The sequence below is a fragment of the Pinus tabuliformis genome, chromosome J (assembly GCF_031772625.1).
Source record: "Pinus tabuliformis cultivar Carrire ecotype Pingquan chromosome J, CPIR1, whole genome shotgun sequence".
Classification (NCBI taxonomy): Eukaryota; Viridiplantae; Streptophyta; class Pinopsida; order Pinales; family Pinaceae; genus Pinus; species Pinus tabuliformis.
Genome location: NC_142295.1, coordinates 1,432,801,166 through 1,432,819,002, shown reverse-complemented (window position 1 = coordinate 1,432,819,002; position 17,837 = coordinate 1,432,801,166). Strand labels below are relative to the sequence as shown.

Here is a 17,837-nt window from a genome sequence, read left to right as displayed (position 1 = left end):
ATTTGGGTCATCATAAAAGTAACTTGTACAAAGATCATATGGCATACTTCACCTTTTACATTTTAGTAATGTAAAAAGGAGCTTAATCATCAGTGACATGTATTAGTCAACACAAAACGGAGAGAAAATCTTCAGAGGAAAGCAGAATTGATAAGTCCATGGACTCAGATAAATCTTTTGTGTTGGCATGAATGAAACTATGGACTTTATTTAAATCGATATGGTATGTAACGTTTCCACAGGAACAATCAGCCACTGGCCCATTAGGAATAAAGATTGAAAGAAAATTGACAACATAACTATGCTTGCAAAACTTGAAACAAATCAGATATATGCATAAATATCATGCAATGCAGCATCTTTGTCAAAGCTGAAACTACTAGTTTAGCTCCAAAAATAGGTCCAATGTATATTCAAGTTATTGAAGGACTTCTGTTTTCTAATCAACATAAAGCTGAAGTGGAGAATCTTTTGAAAGCCCCATAACGCAATGTATCTGAACTACAAACAACTCTGATTTACAGGATATACAAAGATGTCCCGTTGACTCCCGTACAATGAAAATACAATTACATAATAGACAGATACATGCCTCTTCTAGGCCATATGTTCGAGGAAAGCACTCGAGGAAAAGTCTCAACATCTCCGTATCAAGGTAAGGCAGCAAAATAAAATCTCATCCCACTTGATCTCCAATAGACACTTCAGAAAAGAAAATTTTGTACAGAATGTTTACTACCCTGACAGTTGCACCTGGAGCAAAGAACTAGAATTTGAAGCTCCCATACATCTTGATATACCAACAGACATGTTTAAGCTAGGAAGCAAATGCAACCCTTTTTGGGAAGGGAGAATGTCGCACAAAGCATCCATTTCCCAGGTGCAACCAGTCGGACACGATGCATATCTACAGCTGTTGGAGCTTCACCAAGAGCTCTCCCTATACGCTTAAGCATGAAAAACACTAGTCAGCATCCTAATTTCTTGTCACATAATAAAATTTTCACGGTCAATACTCCTGACTAAACATGAGTACTGACCAAACATGAAAGGGGTGTAACAAATTTCTTATGCAGCTAATAGTTGTCAGAAAAATTATAAAATGAACAACTCCTGTATTAAGGAAGATAATTTTTTATCACCAACCTCAAGAAATTCTGATTCTGGTTCAGAAGCCTTGGAGAATCCATATACATGAATTGTTGGCAATGGTAGGTGCATATCCTGATGTTTCTCTCTAAACACGCCTCTGAATGCATCTGCCATGCCAAGAACATCACAGTTTCTTTTGGATAAGAATACTTCAATATATTTCTAGGCCTTGAACATAAAATCAAATTCATGAGCTGGTTTTACACTTCAGAGAGAAAATTGCAGCATATAGCAGTCAAGCAGCAATTTTGATGCTCCTGCTACTAGCATTCCATCTCTCAACAGTATTTTGGCTTAATATACTATGAGTGCTCTTGGTTTTATGGTTGTAGCTGTTATGATTTCAGTGATGTCAATTATGTTCCAAGTTCCAACAACTCTTTCCATTAAGAAGTGGCTCTTTTGCCTCATATAAGCTGTCTACAGGCTTCTGATACAAGCATTATGATCCCCATATAAGCACTGTTTGAAGTCAACAAACTATATGCAAGACATGCACTTTTCAGGAAAAGGCACTTCTTAACCAATATGCATCTACGATATATGTAATAGACAAGCTCGTTCTATTAGAGAGTTTTAGGAATGTCTATCATCACTGCATAATGATTTGGCCATTGAGGTTTGCAGTCAAGTGAAGAATACATGAAGGAATGCACATTCTCACTAGTGAGACACCCAGTTCCACTACAAAATATTTTCTCCTGACCAGCTAACCAAATGCTTACATTCTCTTAACAGACTATCTACAATTTTTTCTTTTCTCTTCTCATAACTGGGCAAAAATAATACATTTGAAGCTAAGATACCATATCTAAGACTAAAAATTATAACTAGGGACCCTAAACCAATTTTACGACCACAGTCCTTATTAAATCTTCCCTATTGTAAAGCATTTGCATCTAATGCTTCCTCCAGATGACAAAATGAATAGACAGTTTCATGAGAAAATTCCCCTTTCTCTGAAAGATGATGTGAACTAGAAGAACCCTGTCAAAGCTATATTTGCAACCACGAGGGCAGGTGTTTGGATGTGCTACATTTGGAATTTTCAATTTATCTACCACAGATTGAGACACTGAGATTTTCTAAGAGACTTGTCAAAGGAAGAGAACAAAAGAAGTCATGGATCAACTGATCCTAAGAAACAAAGAGAGGCATTACTGTGGCTGGCAGTTAAGACAGCATCCATCCAGATATTCCAGGGAAAAGGAGGATCCTGCAAAGGTTTTCCTTGGGAAAAAAGGGTAACAAAGAGACTCTTGAATAATCTCCCTGCTTTCTGTGGAGGAAAACAACATTATTAATTTTCCCCAGGCTTCTTCATAAAGTGAAGCATCATCACACATATGATTCACTTCACCATGTGTCTAAACTGCTTCTTTTTATTTAGGCTTCTAAGTTTCCCACTTAATTCTTCGCAAGACTAAGCTTCATCATGCATCTAAATAGTTTCTTCTTCTCCAGACTTCTACTCAATGTTCATTTGAGAGCCCCTAAGTTTTATGCTGATTATTTAGCAGGACCCTTGCCCTTAGGCTTGGGTGTATTAAACTTAGAAGAAGAACAGAATGCAGGAAAATAAGTTGAGCCAGGACAGAAATAAGCATAGGGAACTGATGTAAATTGAAATGGTGTTGACAACCCTCATGGTCTTGTTACTCCTCTTTCAGCAAGGGTACTTCTATCTTCATGCAGCATTCTTAAACACCATTGTAAGCCCAAGGCCACAAATCCAAAGCCATGTAACAATCATGTGAGACCCTGTAGGCATCCTAGACCTTGTGCCATATTGGGCCAGTCTTGTTTTGGTCACACCATAAAAGCCGGTCCCTTTGAGTTCATTTGAAGTTCCTTTCATCCTGTATAGAATTGGAGGGCCTTGATGGGAATATATGAGGACTCGTGGTTTTATGGGAGCCTTGTTTATGTTGAAATTTCCTTGGGCCCTAGATCTGGTCTGAGGCTAATCACACACACAAACACACTAGGAACCCTCAACTTACAAACACTTTGCACAACAGAAATCTAAAACAGTGAAATCAATAAAGTACACAAAAGAATCAAGGGGTTCCCGTACCAGGGATCATGGCTCTTCAGATCACTAGTACAGCTACTATACATGTATACAAATTAGGTTAATGCTTGAGGTCTGATCCTACAAATCCTCAATCTGCCCACAAAACACAGATAAATAATTTGACTTGCTGTAGAAGCCCTTCTCCTTCAGCCCTTTCAGTCCTCTTTATCCACTGTTCTGGTTGTCTATTGACATAAAAAACATACAGAGATTTGCTCCTTAAAACCTCTATCATACACAGCTGCTCACAATCGCTTTGTCCTTCAAATACACTTCATATCAGCCTTCAAATCACCAGTTACTCACAGCATCTTTGTCCTTCAAACTCACTGCATAATAGCCCTCGAAAACATGTTGTTCACAATTCCAGTTGTGAACAGACTTTAGGAAATATGCTCAGCAATCTTTCCTTTAACGACCAACAACCTTATCTCACCTTTCGTTGGCCTTACTCAGCTCTAAGGCACCTTGGTTGGTATTTCTAACCACTGAGGCTTCTCGACCCCTCTTTCTAGGATTATGGCCTGCTACCCACCACTAGTGGGTGACCCCTATAGGAGATTTTTTCTCCTACATTTGTCTTCAGCAGGCAGCCAACAATCCCTTGCAGCCACCTGATAGCTCGATGTTTCACCTTTCTCCGCCACCTCAGCCAGCCATTGTGTGCCTTTGCTCATTTGTCATGATTGTATGTTTGAAGGTGGGCCTTCCAACCCCGAAGGTATGATTTTCCATTATGTAATTGGGTGTTTATGCTTGCTTTTCTTGGGCACATGTGGATATGGACTAGTGGGGGGATTCAGTGGAAAGAATGGGCTTGGATTGTACTCTTGTTCTCTCACCTCATCTCGGCGGTTAGTCTTGTATCATAGTCCTGTGGGATCTCCTTTATGGGTTACTAGCTTTAGGAGCAGCACTACATGGGAAACCCTAATTTTGGTTGCGTGGTCCTGCTTCTTGACACCATATGTCTCACTCCCCTTTGCTCATTATAACTTCTTTTCACATTTTCCCCATCCGGGTCCACATTTGTCCATTGGGTTCACAAGGTGTTAGCCTCCCCCTCCCCTTGTCCACACTTTTGGTCGGGCTTGGTACAATGCCCTGGAGGTTGATGCAGCTAAAAAGAAAAATAAAAGCATAATTTGGCCACCTACAACAGGAAATGTACCACAAAATGAAAAAGATGGTTGGGACATAAAAATTTAGCACGTGGGAAAAAGCCAAATATGAGCTCTACCCCCTAGCACTATGACCATCACTTTGGTTCCTAAGGCCCCTACAAGTGCCCCCTGCATCATTGAGGAACCCATGATTGTCCCAACCCTTGGTGGGCAATGAATTGCCCCACCTTAAAGGCGTATTCACTGCTACATCTTACACATCATGCTCTCATCCCTTTGAGCTCCGAGCAGTAAAATGAACGAAAATCAATAAAAGGCAAAAGGCATATGAAGAAGGTGGAAAAACAAAGGTTGGGGTAAGTCATGTACCACGATTGCTCCCTTCTACATTCATACACCCAATGTGTGGGCTTCCTTCTTCATAGCTACCCTTTTACGCATGGAGCCTCCCCTTTGCCCCCACTCCGTTCCATCACTATTTCACGTGACACCTACCCTCTGATGGATGAACCATTGACCTGTCACTCCCTTAGAGGTTGAATCCACCTAATAGGGTCCTTCATTAACCTCTCTTGTTGAGCAGGGTAACACTTGTACATTTTAAATCCCATTTGGAAGGGCATGCCACTATGAAGTGTCCACTTGTGCCCCTAATTAGCAAGCTTATGTACTCAATTACATAAGCAAACTACAATACTCAATTACCAAATGACAAGGCATACCTTTGGGTTCGGGAGGCCCATATTCAAACATACAATCATGCAAATGGGTGAGGGACCACATGGCTGGCTCAGGTGGCTGAGAAATGGCACAATGAGCTAGTTGGTGGTTGCAAGGGGTTGTTGGCTACCAGTTGAGGACCATCTTGGAGAAAATTTTCTCCTAGGGATATCACCCACAAAATGGTCGGTAACAGGTTTCATGCTCAAGATTATTTTATTGTAGGACCTAGGTCAAGCACCCATTGAGTGCTTCTAGGTTTTGTCATTGAGTCATTGTAATATGTATAAGACCCATTTAAGCATCATGTATCAAGTCAAGAAAATTTATTTGAGTCAAAATAGACTCAAAGTCACCCTCCAAGACAAGTTGGCCTACATTAAGAGAAGTCGGCCTACAAGAAGGACAAGTCAGCCTCATTAGGGCCACTCATATGTGTGGCCTAAGGCTTCTACAGTAAGGTTGAGTTGCAGTCAAGTCCAAAATATTGGTCAAAATGACAAACTAATAACTACAAATTTAGAAAATTTCTGATTTTAACTATTCCTAATCTAGTGATGCATTTGATCTTAAAACTCAGAAAATTACTGGAAAAAGTAGTGAAATAATATTCAGAAAATAGCATGCAAAAGTTTTTGAAAGTAATTATATTTATGGAATGTATTACAGTGAAAGTTGCAAACTAACTTGCTGCTAAATTTCAGTTAACTAAAATTTTATGCTAGTATTAATCTTTCTTTCAATTAGATCAATGAAAAAGATAAGGGTTTAGAAGATATGCACCAATGAGCCCCTAGGGGCTTGAAGACACTTGAAGATGAGCTGCCCAAGTCACTGAAAATCCTCCAATTCCAAATGCCAAACTCATAATTTTTTTTGAGAAAATTTTGTTAATTTTTTTTTGGAATTTTACAAAGAAAATTTGTGAAAAATTTATGATGAAAGAGGCTGCAAGGATGAGAAGAGGGAGGTTGAGAAGGGAGGCCAAGAGGGGGGCTGGAGATGGCCAGCACAGGGCCTCAAAGCCCTAAAAAATTTCCCACGATCTCTCTGAAATTTCTCTTCGACCTGCAAATAAAATGGAGATGCCCTCCAGGGCCGTCTCCATAATCCACAAAAATTGCCCGCAATCTTCAGATTTGTCCCTGCACAAACGAAAGATAGAAACCCCAAATCATGTATATACAAAAATATGAAATACCCAAAACCCCAATGAATTAAAAATTTAATATTTACAAATCTACAATAATATTCTACAGATCTAGCAGATCTACAGATCAAAGCCTTCTATTAGCCAGATTTAAACCATTTTGCACAATCCCAAGAAAAACATTGCAAGTAAAATGCTTTGTAAGATGACTTCAAAAATTAAAAACAATGGGATCTTTAGATTCTGTAATCTGAGAATCAGTTGATCCAGCTGAGGATTACCCCAAACACCCAAATCCTGAATGATGGCTTCTGCACACTTAGATCTGATTGTTAGATTAATAGAGATTCAAAATAATCATAAGATTATCAAGCAATAGAGATACCTGTTATTTCTATCAAAGCAAAATGATATTTTAAAAACCCAGAAATATGTGCAAGATACTTGTGCACAGATCAATCCTCAAAGGCTATTAACCAATAAATGCAATAGAGTACTAACAACAATATTACCACATAAATCTGAAAGAGGAACACCACGGTTTGAAACCCCAAAGTCTTTGTGTTTTATTAACCGGAAAAAGTTACAAGAGCTTTCTTAGAGCAAGTACATGATTCAGAAAATCGGATTCCAATACTGGAGAGAGTCCTCAAATTTATAGAAAAATTCTCCAACGGCTAGTTGGCTTGATCCCCGTCAAAGTAATCTCAATCGTTGATGAAGATCAAATGATCTTTTAATCATCGTCGTTCAAATAAAGTTAATTTTTGAGGAAATTTGAATTTCACTTTTAATTTCCTTTTAATTAACTCAAAAATGATTATTTTGAGTTAATTGCCGCAAAAAATTGACTTTGACTTAACTACTATGGCCCAAGGGTTCAAAATATCTTGAAATTTTCAATATTCCCTTGGCCAGGGACCTCCAAAGGTTAAAAACTTTAGAACCCACAAATTTTAAATGTTGGATAGTTTAATTTTTCCTAAGACCCAATTTAATTAAATTTTTGGCTTTAGCATTTTAATTTATTTTAGCCAGAAATTTTAATTAATTGACTCATGAGGGGATTATAAATTTTTCCAACCTTCTAATATTTAGCCATGGTGTCTAACTATGAGAGACCATGCACTAAATATATTTTACATGAAATATTACATTTCTAACCCATGAAGGGGGAACACCCATTCATTATAGACCCTCAACATTTACCCATTTTTGCGACACAAAATATGATCTAGTAAACTAAGTGACTTGAAATAAAATAATCTAACCAAATAGTTAGAATTATTCCCAAATCACTTTTATAGAGACTCAATAAATAACACTAAAACTCATTTAAAATCCCGATGACAAAATCCACTCTAGCTTTGGAGTGAGGCTGGAGGGAAAAACTATGTCGATCATCCATGTTTAGAAACACACATGAATCAGTGAGACTAAAAACCTCCTAGGAAAGAAATCATCATCAGAAAAATAAATTTACCTAGGTTGTTACATTCATTTGTCTTACTAGAATCATTTACATTACAAAATGCAGAATGGGTTTACAAAACTCCAGTTTACATATAGCTGATAATGATGAATTTGTGGATTATCTGAGTGCTTGGACATGATGGAAAATCCATGCACAAAAATAATGTACAGCTATGGGGTAGTTGACATGGAGTGGTCAACAGACCCAAATGGGAAAAGAGATGAATGGGGCTAAAATGAGCGGAAGGGAGTGATGTACATGGTATTGGGAAGCGGGACCATGCAACCAAAATCGGGATTTCCTAAGTAGTGCCAAACCTAAAGCTAATGGTCAATAAAGGAGATTCCACAGGATTATGATACATGGCTAGCCACGAAATCGGGTAGTGGAAACAAGAGTACAAACCTAGCTCACTCTTTCCACAGAATCCCCCCACCAATTCATGCTCGAAAGTGCCCATGACAAGTAAGAAAATTCACTCAACTATACCAATGAAAAGCCATACCTTCGGGGTCAGGAGGCCCACCTTCAAACATATAATCATAACAAATGTGTGAGGGACCACATGGCTGGCTTAGGTGGCGGAGAAAATGGCACATCGAGCTATTTGGTGGCTACAAGGGGTTGTTGGCTGTCGGTTGAGGACCATCTAGGAGAAAAATTTTCTCCTATATATACGACCTATAGGTTGTGGGTAACATCTAGCTCCAACTAGGACATGAGCTCTCAAAGAGGTGTGCGAAATTACTCGAATAGGACATCATGAGAACACTAGCCATCTCTTGGTATTGCAAACCTGTTGCCTGCACATATCAAAGACTAAGCACACGGGGCAACATGTTTTTGTGGTGTCTTATGATCACCCATGCTTAGTACTAGGCCATAAAAATCAACGAGAAAGTGAAATGCAAATTTAATCTAAATGCAGCTATTATATCATGATAATATCATATGATGTTAGTTCTAATGAGAAAATTAGCATACGATGCATCTTACTCTAACATGCATATGATAAAATGTCAAGTGTTAAGTATAATCATAGATCCAAGCAACCAACACATCAATTGATCGGTATAAAAACATGTGCTCCTATGATTATTTATGTAATGGATCTAAAAACACAAATGGGAAAAGTAGTATGAGGGATTGCAAGGGCGGGAGGTGGGAAAATAAGAAACCCATATGCCATAAAAAGGGACCTTGGAAGAAGGAAAAGACACCCGAGAGGATTGAATTTGATCCTCTAACCAGAAAATGGAAATGTCAATGATCAAATACATGAACCTTTCATGAAGAACTATCTCAAGCCTATCATCCTCAGGGTGAAGAGCGAATGACATGTTTAGGACAATATGATCTTGGCTATTGGGAAAACAAGAGGTGGAATCATCATTGTATTTGGGGAAAAACCATGATTCTTCATTTTTCATGGATAAAACCAGCTCTTCATCAAAACGAGGGGAATGAACCTCATCACAAACATCTACATCCGGGCTAGCGACGCAAAAAGGGGAGGAATGCTCAAACATGAAGAAAAACCCTTTATCAGTGGCATGGCTAAAGAAAGTATCTTCCTCAATCCCTTTCGTGCAAGGGCTATTGGAATTATCCCTATTGATGTGAGGATCTTCTCTAGTCAGATTATCGTCATCTTGGAACATAAAGAAGAGACCCTTCCAATCATTAGGAAGGGCTTCACAGGGGCCATTATTGCCAACTGAAAGTCATGGAGCATTTTCTTCTTCCTTGGGTTCATCTTCATGGATTTGAGACATCATGGGGCCCTCATACCCAATTCCCAAATCGAGACTTCTAAAAAAATCTTCACTTGCTTGGTTACCCTGATTTTACTCAAAATCATCCTCGTTCTTAGGCAAGTGGGATTTCTCTTCTTCCCTCTTTTCTTGGAGAACAATAGTTAAGGTATTTGTTACATGAGTTCAGTATACTGCTTCTAGGACGAGATCCTCAACGGGGTTCTTGTCATATTTACATTTCATTTTATAGAGCTTCTCCTCTTGCTTGCATAAATGGAAGAATAATTCATTAGAATTATATTACCTTACTAACCCCCTGCATTGTTGATTTTTGAGTAGCTTGGGAGGTACTCCAAGCCCTAGGGTTTAGGGTTTGGAGGTTGGAGCACCACAAAAGTCATTTGTGGGCTTGTAACCCAAGGTTGGGGTTTTGCACCCATTGATGTTTGGGCCAAAACCATGGAGAATTTTGGTCATGTGATGGATGGCGAGGAGTATCTAACGCTTCGAGAATCATCGAAATCCGAGGTGTCCTTGATGAGTTATGAATTTTTGAAATTGACAACGGATTTTTTGGACAATCAAGTCATGTAGGCTTGACACGTCTATTGGAAAATTCGTGGATCCCTTGTAAAATCTATAAATACGAGGTGATGTGATGTTATTTTAGCATCCAATGTGCATCCATTCATAGGAGATACACTTCTGAGGTAGCCGGGTTAGCTGAGGCATAAGAAGCTTGTTTGGGACTGTGTTTGGGTTAATTTGTCTCTTGTAGGGCCAAAGTTTGAACAACAGGTGACCACATTAGTTGAGGACAGATTGAAGTGGCGTTTTGGTAAGATTTTGGGTATGGTTTCCTTCATATAATAGGCCACAACCCTAATTGTGATTTAAAGGCAAGTCACAAGGCTAGATTACTCTAAACAAAGGTTGTGTGCATCACAGGTTGGCCACAAAACTTGTTCTTGGAGAAGGGAAGACCGTGAGGCATGGTGGAGAGGTGGAAATAGCCTAGAACAGTGGTTAAGGGTGGGAAAACTCACCTGAAAGGAAGTCGTAGTCAAAACAGAGAGCTGGAAGGTGTTAAGAGGGTTGTAGTAGCTTGCCTACAAACCCTAACCAAAGTACTAGACTTGCAGAGCTAACACCAGTCCTTGGGAATGCAAGAAGGCTGATAAATTCTTGGTGTATTCGTGTTGAATTGGGTGCTAGTGGATCAATCCTATTGTGTGGACAGTTGCAGCCTGTGGGAGCCATGTGTTGAGGTTGACTTGGGTGGTTGGAAACCTCAACAAGGAGCAGATCTTACAGTGAAAGGATTGGGTGACATTGGACTAGTGGAGGACAGCGTGTTGGCAACCCAAAGTAGCCCTTGACAAGTAGTAACGAAGAGAGCTTGACAACTGAAGGTTGGGTGAAGTTGATGAGCCTAATGTGCAGTACATTGATGGACTAGTGGACTGCTAGATTGGAAGATTTGGAGCTCATGTGTTGGCCAACCTAGAAGAGCAGATTGGATGAGCCCATGTTCATTGAAGTAGAAGTGACTTACAACACTGATAGGTGGCATCCCTCCCGAAGACTCTATGTTGTCGTTTGATGGACTAAGGGACAACGAGAGAGCAGAACAAAAGCAAAGGACCAACAGGGCGAGATATGACATAGAGACTGCAGCGAGATTGTCAGAGTATCTTGTACTTGTGGATAATTGAGGGCCATTATCCCTTGTATGGGAGCCCTAGATAGTTGTATTATATGTTAATTAATATAACGAAGTTGGGTTGAAATTTGTACCAAGTTGCCTATACCTGTGCATGTGTGATTTATTGTTTTATATCGTTCCGTTGTGCAAAGTAGCTTTGATGAGATTCTTGGTTTGGTAGCATCAGAGATTCTAAGATTCTATCCTAGACCCAAGAATATGGAAATTCAACATGCGTGACCTAATATATTTATCCATTCTTTCTTGTAGAATCTGGAGGCTTTCAAGATCAAACTCTTTGTCATCCTCAGAGGAGATGTTTTCCAATTCATGAGTCTCTTTTTCGGTACAATCCTTGAGGTATGCATCAATAACTTGATCTTGACGATCAGGATATCCTTCCTCAAGCATAAAACCATATTCAATAACTTCCTCCTCTCGAAGGGCATGTTGTCGCTCACACTGTACAGGTACGGTGTAACAACGACTCAAGTCGGGGGCCGTCACCCTGATCCCTGACCTCTCTATTCTAGCTGTCTCCCAACAACAGGCTATGGGGGGTAGTCCCTATGAAAGAAGGAAATGGGAGATAAGTTGACAAGCAAAGAGTTTGGGAGACACGATTGAATGGCCTAGCCACTTGGTTGATTTAGCAGGTTTATATATTAGATTAGATTTAGATGTGAGACAAGTGCCTTATGGAGCCAACTTACATGCTTTTACATCAATTAAGGACCAAATGACAAGATGAACAACCCAGGGTTGCGGGGGAGTGCTCCCCCCTCACGTCCCCACTCCTAATTCGCGCTCTGGGCCTATTTGGGAGCACGCTCCCGAAATCACTCCTGAAGATGGAGCAATTTTGGTAGTGCGCTCCTGACAAAAAACAAATGCTCCCTGATTTTTCGGGAGCATTTAGGGGAGCGGTTGGGAGCGTTCGCTCCTTGATCGCTTCTGTACGGTCCGGGAGCATTTTTTCAGAGGAGGAAGTGATCACTCTCGTTCGCTCCCCCCTCTGAAAAAACGCTCTCATCTACTGACGTCAAGAAAAAAGGCCGCACGACCGAGAGGGAGGGCGGCAGAGAGGAGAGAGGAAAGGGAGGGAAAGGGGAAGGGGGAAATATAAATATACCCTCTCCCCTCCCATTATTCACTTCATCCATTGAAAGCAAGAGGAGCAAGAGAGTTTGGAGCAAGAGAGAGTTTGGAGCTTGAAGAGAGGAGCTTGAGGAGCTTGCAAGGGGAGATTGGAGCTTGGTATTGAAGGCCAAGTAGTTAGGATCTGTTGAAGTTTCTAAGTCTAACCCATTAGAAATCCTTCATGTACTTTCTGATTTATTCCTTCCTACTTGTTCTGATTAATTAACACGTTGTTTACCATGTAAATATTGAAAATAAATACAAGTACATGCTTAACACATTATAGATCATCGACTGAAGGAAACAGAAACAAGCACACAAGTAACACCATTGTTTTCAGACTAATGTCCCAGGAAAAACCCAATGCGGGAAAACCGGTGCAGCTATATGAGGGTTTGATTTATTAAGCAGTTTCAGAATACAATCTGGGTGCCAAATCTGACTCACCCAACAAAGAAAAATCTCGGCAGTAGTACCTCTCAGTCGGAGACGAATATTCCAGCTAAAACCCAGGATGAACACTTCGGCAGCTCCACAACTCCAATCTGCCCCACGAAACCCCAACATTAGCCTCTTAGGGACAACGTCAGCCCTTTCTGGCCCAACATTTGCCCAATGTCACTCTGGCCTGGCCAGCGTCAGCCTCTAGAGGCATTGCATCAACCCTCTGGCCCTCTGCATCACCCACGCTCGCCCTCTGAGGCACTGCATAGCTCCTGATGCCTCTGCATGAGCCCTGGCTGGCTTTGCGTGAACCCCTGGCTGGTTCTGCGTCCCTCTCTCTGGCTACTGCGCTGATCCTCCTGGTGCTATCTCTGCCTCTCTGCTTCTGTATTCACTACCTCTCAGCTGCAACTTTGATCACCCTCTTGACCTCCTCAGCAAACCCAGCCCCAGAAAGTCGAAATCTTGATCAACTTGGTGTGTTCTCCAAGTGACCCTCAAGCAGCTTCTTATACTTTTCTCGTTGACAAATCAATGGCTGAAATTAAGTCCTTAATCAACGGCTAAGATTAACTCTGGCTTGATCCACGACTTTTGGACCCTTCTAACACAGTTTTATATTAATTCACATTAATATTTTATTTTCCCTAAGTTTAGACTTAGGGACTCCATTAAAAATATTGATTATTTTAATATCTCCCAAACTGTTTAGAATCTGCCCAAACCATTTCTGGGTATTGGAGATCTCATGTGCCTTAGCCTCTCCACCAATTTTCGTGGCTAGAGCACATCTGATGCTACCCCAAATCAACAAGATCAACACCTTAATCTAGCATTTTTTTTTTATGTTCATTGCTAAATAAATACATTTTTTTTCTCTATTTCCCATTCCCATTCCTCATTTTTTTGCAGACTCAAAACTTCAAAGTTCAAACATCATGGTTATATGGCTTGGCATTTTCTTCTTTTAGGTTCCTCTTTTGGTTATTATGGTGTTGGAGAGTAAAAAGGAGGGTTGATCATGAAGAAGAGGATGAAGAAGTGAGTTATAGTGGATTTGATGAAAACCTCGGAAAGGAGTACCTTGGTGAGGAGGAAGAGAGTGAACATGATTCAGCCCAAAAACTAAACAAGACCAAACCTCATTGTAGAAATATGTTTCTAGGCTTGAAGGAGGGAAAGGGGGTAGAACCACTAAATTTGAATGCCCCCATTGAAACAAAACTTACACAGGTTCATACACCTGTGCCAGAAGGAGCCTCTGTGGGTAAAGGCCATGGGATGAAGATAAACTATTAGGAATCAAAATTTGTGCAAGTGTGTCAGCAACAGATAGAACCAAATACGTAAGGGAAGAGGAGGAAGCACAATACAAATCTAAAAAATCAAAGGGTTTCTTTGAACATAGCTCACAATCACATCAACATGCACAAAGAACTCCTTCAATAGCCTCCCATGGCAGTGGATATGGAGGCACAGGACCAAACATCTCCTCAAGGCATAGAACTATATCAGATTTCCTTGATGAAGGGTGTAAGAATGATATGGATTAAAAAATTTATCGGTTTCTCTATGCATGTGGGATACCATTCAATGTTCTTCGCTCACCTTATTGGCATGAAATGGTTTCTTCCATAAATGATGCCCCTAAAGGATACAAGAGCCCTGGGTATGACAAGGCTAGAACCATTGGATTTGATCATGGAAAAGCAAAAATATCACATTCTTTGAGTAGAATGACAAATTCTTTGACTGAGCATGGGGTGTCCATTGTATCTGAGGGATGGACAAATGTAAAAGGCAAGCCATTGATAAATGTTCTTGCTATGTCTATTAGTGGTGCCATCTTTCTTTCAACATATGATTACTCAAAGAAGTTCAAGACTGACATCAACATTGCAGAACCATTACTTGAAACAATTGAACGTATTGGGTCATACAATGCCATTCAAGTCATCACTAATAACACTGTTAAATGTAAGGCAGTGGGCACAATTATTGAGGATAAATACCCCAACATATTTGGTTTGGGTGTTTGGTTCACACAATGAACCTTCTGACGCATGATGTTATTAAGAACAAAAACCAACAATACAAATGGATTGGTGATTTGTACAAGAGAGGCAAACAAAAGATAAAATTTATTACAAATCATAGCAATACCCATGGGCTTTTCCTCAGTCACTCAAGATTGGAGTTGTTGAAGATTGCGAAGACTAGATTTGCTAGCTATTACCTCACCTTCAGCCGCCTTTTGAAGGTAAGAGAGTCATTGGCTAGCATGGTATCAAGTCCACACTGGAAGGTATTAAAGGAAAGGGCTACAAATGCAGCTGACAAGCAAGGTTTTGAACAAGCAAAGGAGACCGCTCTTTATGGTCTGTTTTGGGCACGTGTGAGGCAAGTATTGATATTCACCAAGCCCATTTATAGCATGATTCGTTTTGCAAATACAGATAAACCAGTGATTGGGGAGGTGTATGAGCAGATGGATACCATGTTGGGGCAAATAAAAGATATTGTTTAGAAAGATGATCCCAACTTGTATACACTGAGTGACAATTGTGTGTGTACACGGTGGAATAAACTTAATGTTCCACTACATGCCTTGGTGTATATCCTTATGCCAAAATACTACTCTCCATCTTGGTTGGGCCAACCTGCACCTGGGGCTGGGGTTAGGGTCAAACCACATACAGATCCAGAGGTATCTACCGGATATATGCAAGCATTAGACAAGTTGGTACCTGACAGGGAGGAGTGTGCTAATCTATGTTTTGAATTAGGAAGATACTTCAGTTGCACTGGTTTGTTTGGTTCCTTGCATGCAATGGAAGATAGAGACAGATTTGATGCTCTCACATGGTGGGAAGCATATGGTGGCATGAGACTTTTGCCAAAATTGGTAAAAAAAAGTTATCTCATAGGTTGTAAATACATCTTCTACAGAGAGTTATTGGAGCACCTACAACTTCATACATAATGTGAGAAGAAACAGACTCGATGAAAACCGGGCAGAAAGCTTGGTTTATGTGCACTTACAACTTGAGGTTGTTGAGTCATTATTGTGATCAGGCTTATGAGGATCCAACATATAAAATTTGGGACAAACACCCAGAGGACGATAATTTGGAGGATGGCCTTATACATCTTGAAGAACTAGAAGCAGAACTTATGAGAGATAAAGATAAAGCAACAACAACCATGCCACCCCCACCATCCAGTAGCAGTGCCAGTGCTCGAGTTCCAAGTCTTGTTCTTTTGCTGCCACTGGCTCCATGTACATCCTCACGTGGAGGGCATGTGCCTTCCGGTTCTGGTCGTGCGACTGTGTGGGAGGAGACTCCTAGAAGACCACCACGCCCTGCTCAGAAATTAGACATTTCTTGTGGCGGCAAGAGGAAGTTGTAGATGATAGATTTTGCTTGTCTTTTCTAGTTTCTAGTAGTTTTAATCATTGTTGATTCTTTCATATTTATTATGATATTTTTTGTAAACAATATATGACAATTTAAGTTTGAAGTTGGCAATTATAACTCATTGGTATTGAATTATGAACATGATGCTTCGTGAAAGTTGAAAGTTGTTCCATTTCATGTTAGATATTCTTTTTTGTAATGGTTACACTTAGCTTACAAGGACAACTTTGGTGATCAATTATGATAAATATTATATATTGAATTTTGAAAGCTTGAATCTTTAAGATTGATGAATCACAAGACTCAATATGTTGTATGTTACCAACTTGTGGATGTGGTTGATGAAGATTATAACTTCTAAATGATTGTTGTTATATGGTTCAATCTATCCTTTTTATGCTTTTTATATCTATTTCATCATTCTACATGTTTTTGTTGACATCGGAATCGCTCCCAAATCGGGAGCTTCTAAAAATGTCGCTCCCTCTGCTGCTTCTGCTCCCGCTCCCTGTTTTCACTACCGCTCCCAAGTAACCTTGGAACAACCGCTACTTAAATGTTTATCTACCTTATAAACATAGTTACTGATCAAACGAAAAAATTACCTAGTACCTATTTTTTTGAGGTAGAAAAAAATCACCTGATTTTGCAAAGTGGTGATTCAGAATACACTTTTTTTAGCATAGTTTTGGCACTTTAAATTTTCCTATGTATCAAGTATGATTTTTTTTGTTAAATGTTAGCAATTTTCATGCTGATTTTGAAAAGCATTGATGTAGCATCAACACATTTTTTTTTAGGGCTTACTTTTGACACTTTAATTTTTTTTTTATATATCAAATATGAACATTTTTTTTTAAATGTTAGTGATTTTTATCTTGATTTTGAAAAGTGTTGATGTAATATTAACCCTTTTTGTTTAGAGGGTTTATTTTTTACAATTTAAATTTCTAATGTATTAAGTGTAGATATTTTTTTAAATGTTAATAATTTTCATGTTGGTAATAAAACATAAAAATAAATTTAAAAACATGAAAAAAAATCAAATATAAAAAAATATATAAAAAAGACAAAAAAAACCATAAAAATGTAAAAAAACAAATCCAACCCATAAAAATAAAAGATAAAATAAAAAATAAAAAATGGGGAAATAATTTCAAAATAACACATAATTTAAAGAAAAAAATAAAAATTGACCAAAAAAAACATCAAAAATCATTTTTTTAAAAAAAAAAAAAACAACATAATTAATAAAATAAGATTATTAAAATAAAAAATTTAAAATAATGAATATTAAAAATAAAATAAAAAAATAAAAAAAGTTAAAATCTAAATTTAAAAATGATTTAAAAATAAAATAAAATATTAAAATTTAAAAAATTAAAAATCAAATAAATAAATACATAAATTAATTAATTAATTAAAAAAAAAAGGAAATCGGCCCGCCCCACGACCTCCCCGCCCAGGTGGTCGTCGGGCCTGGCCCCTGGGCGAGTGGGGAACTGGGATTGGAGGTAAATTATTAAATGCAAGACTAGTCTTAGAATGACATGCAAGAAGGGCGAATGGTCTTAAGGTGAGATTACTTAATTTGTTAAGTAGTTAATGACAACGATTTTCAATTGAGAACAATAAGGTACTTGAACAATAAATTAATAAAATCTCAACCACGAGA

At 38.9% G+C, this 17,837-nt stretch overlaps 1 protein-coding gene across 4 annotated transcripts in view; it reads right to left on the bottom strand.

The window, feature by feature from the left end:
- Positions 1 to 314: 314 nt before the first annotated feature.
- The window catches only part of LOC149232745 (tRNA (guanine(37)-N(1))-methyltransferase 1-like), a 451,966-nt gene continuing 434,443 nt past the window's right edge, over positions 315 to 17,837 (bottom strand). The window contains exons 8-10 of one of the 4 annotated variants that reach the window (XR_016248185.1): positions 5,857 to 6,218; positions 1,147 to 1,259; positions 855 to 947 (exon numbers count right to left, since the gene is read on the bottom strand). Coding sequence is in view for 2 of the 4 variants with exons in the window: in XM_089379487.1 (XP_089235613.1) it covers positions 813 to 947; positions 1,147 to 1,259 (248 nt within the window). In the remaining 2 variants the exon portion in view is untranslated. Of the gene's footprint in view, positions 948 to 1,146; positions 1,260 to 5,856; positions 6,219 to 17,837 lie in introns of all 4 variants that reach the window. The other 3 variants (XR_016248186.1, XM_089379487.1, XM_089379488.1) reach the window with 3 other exon arrangements.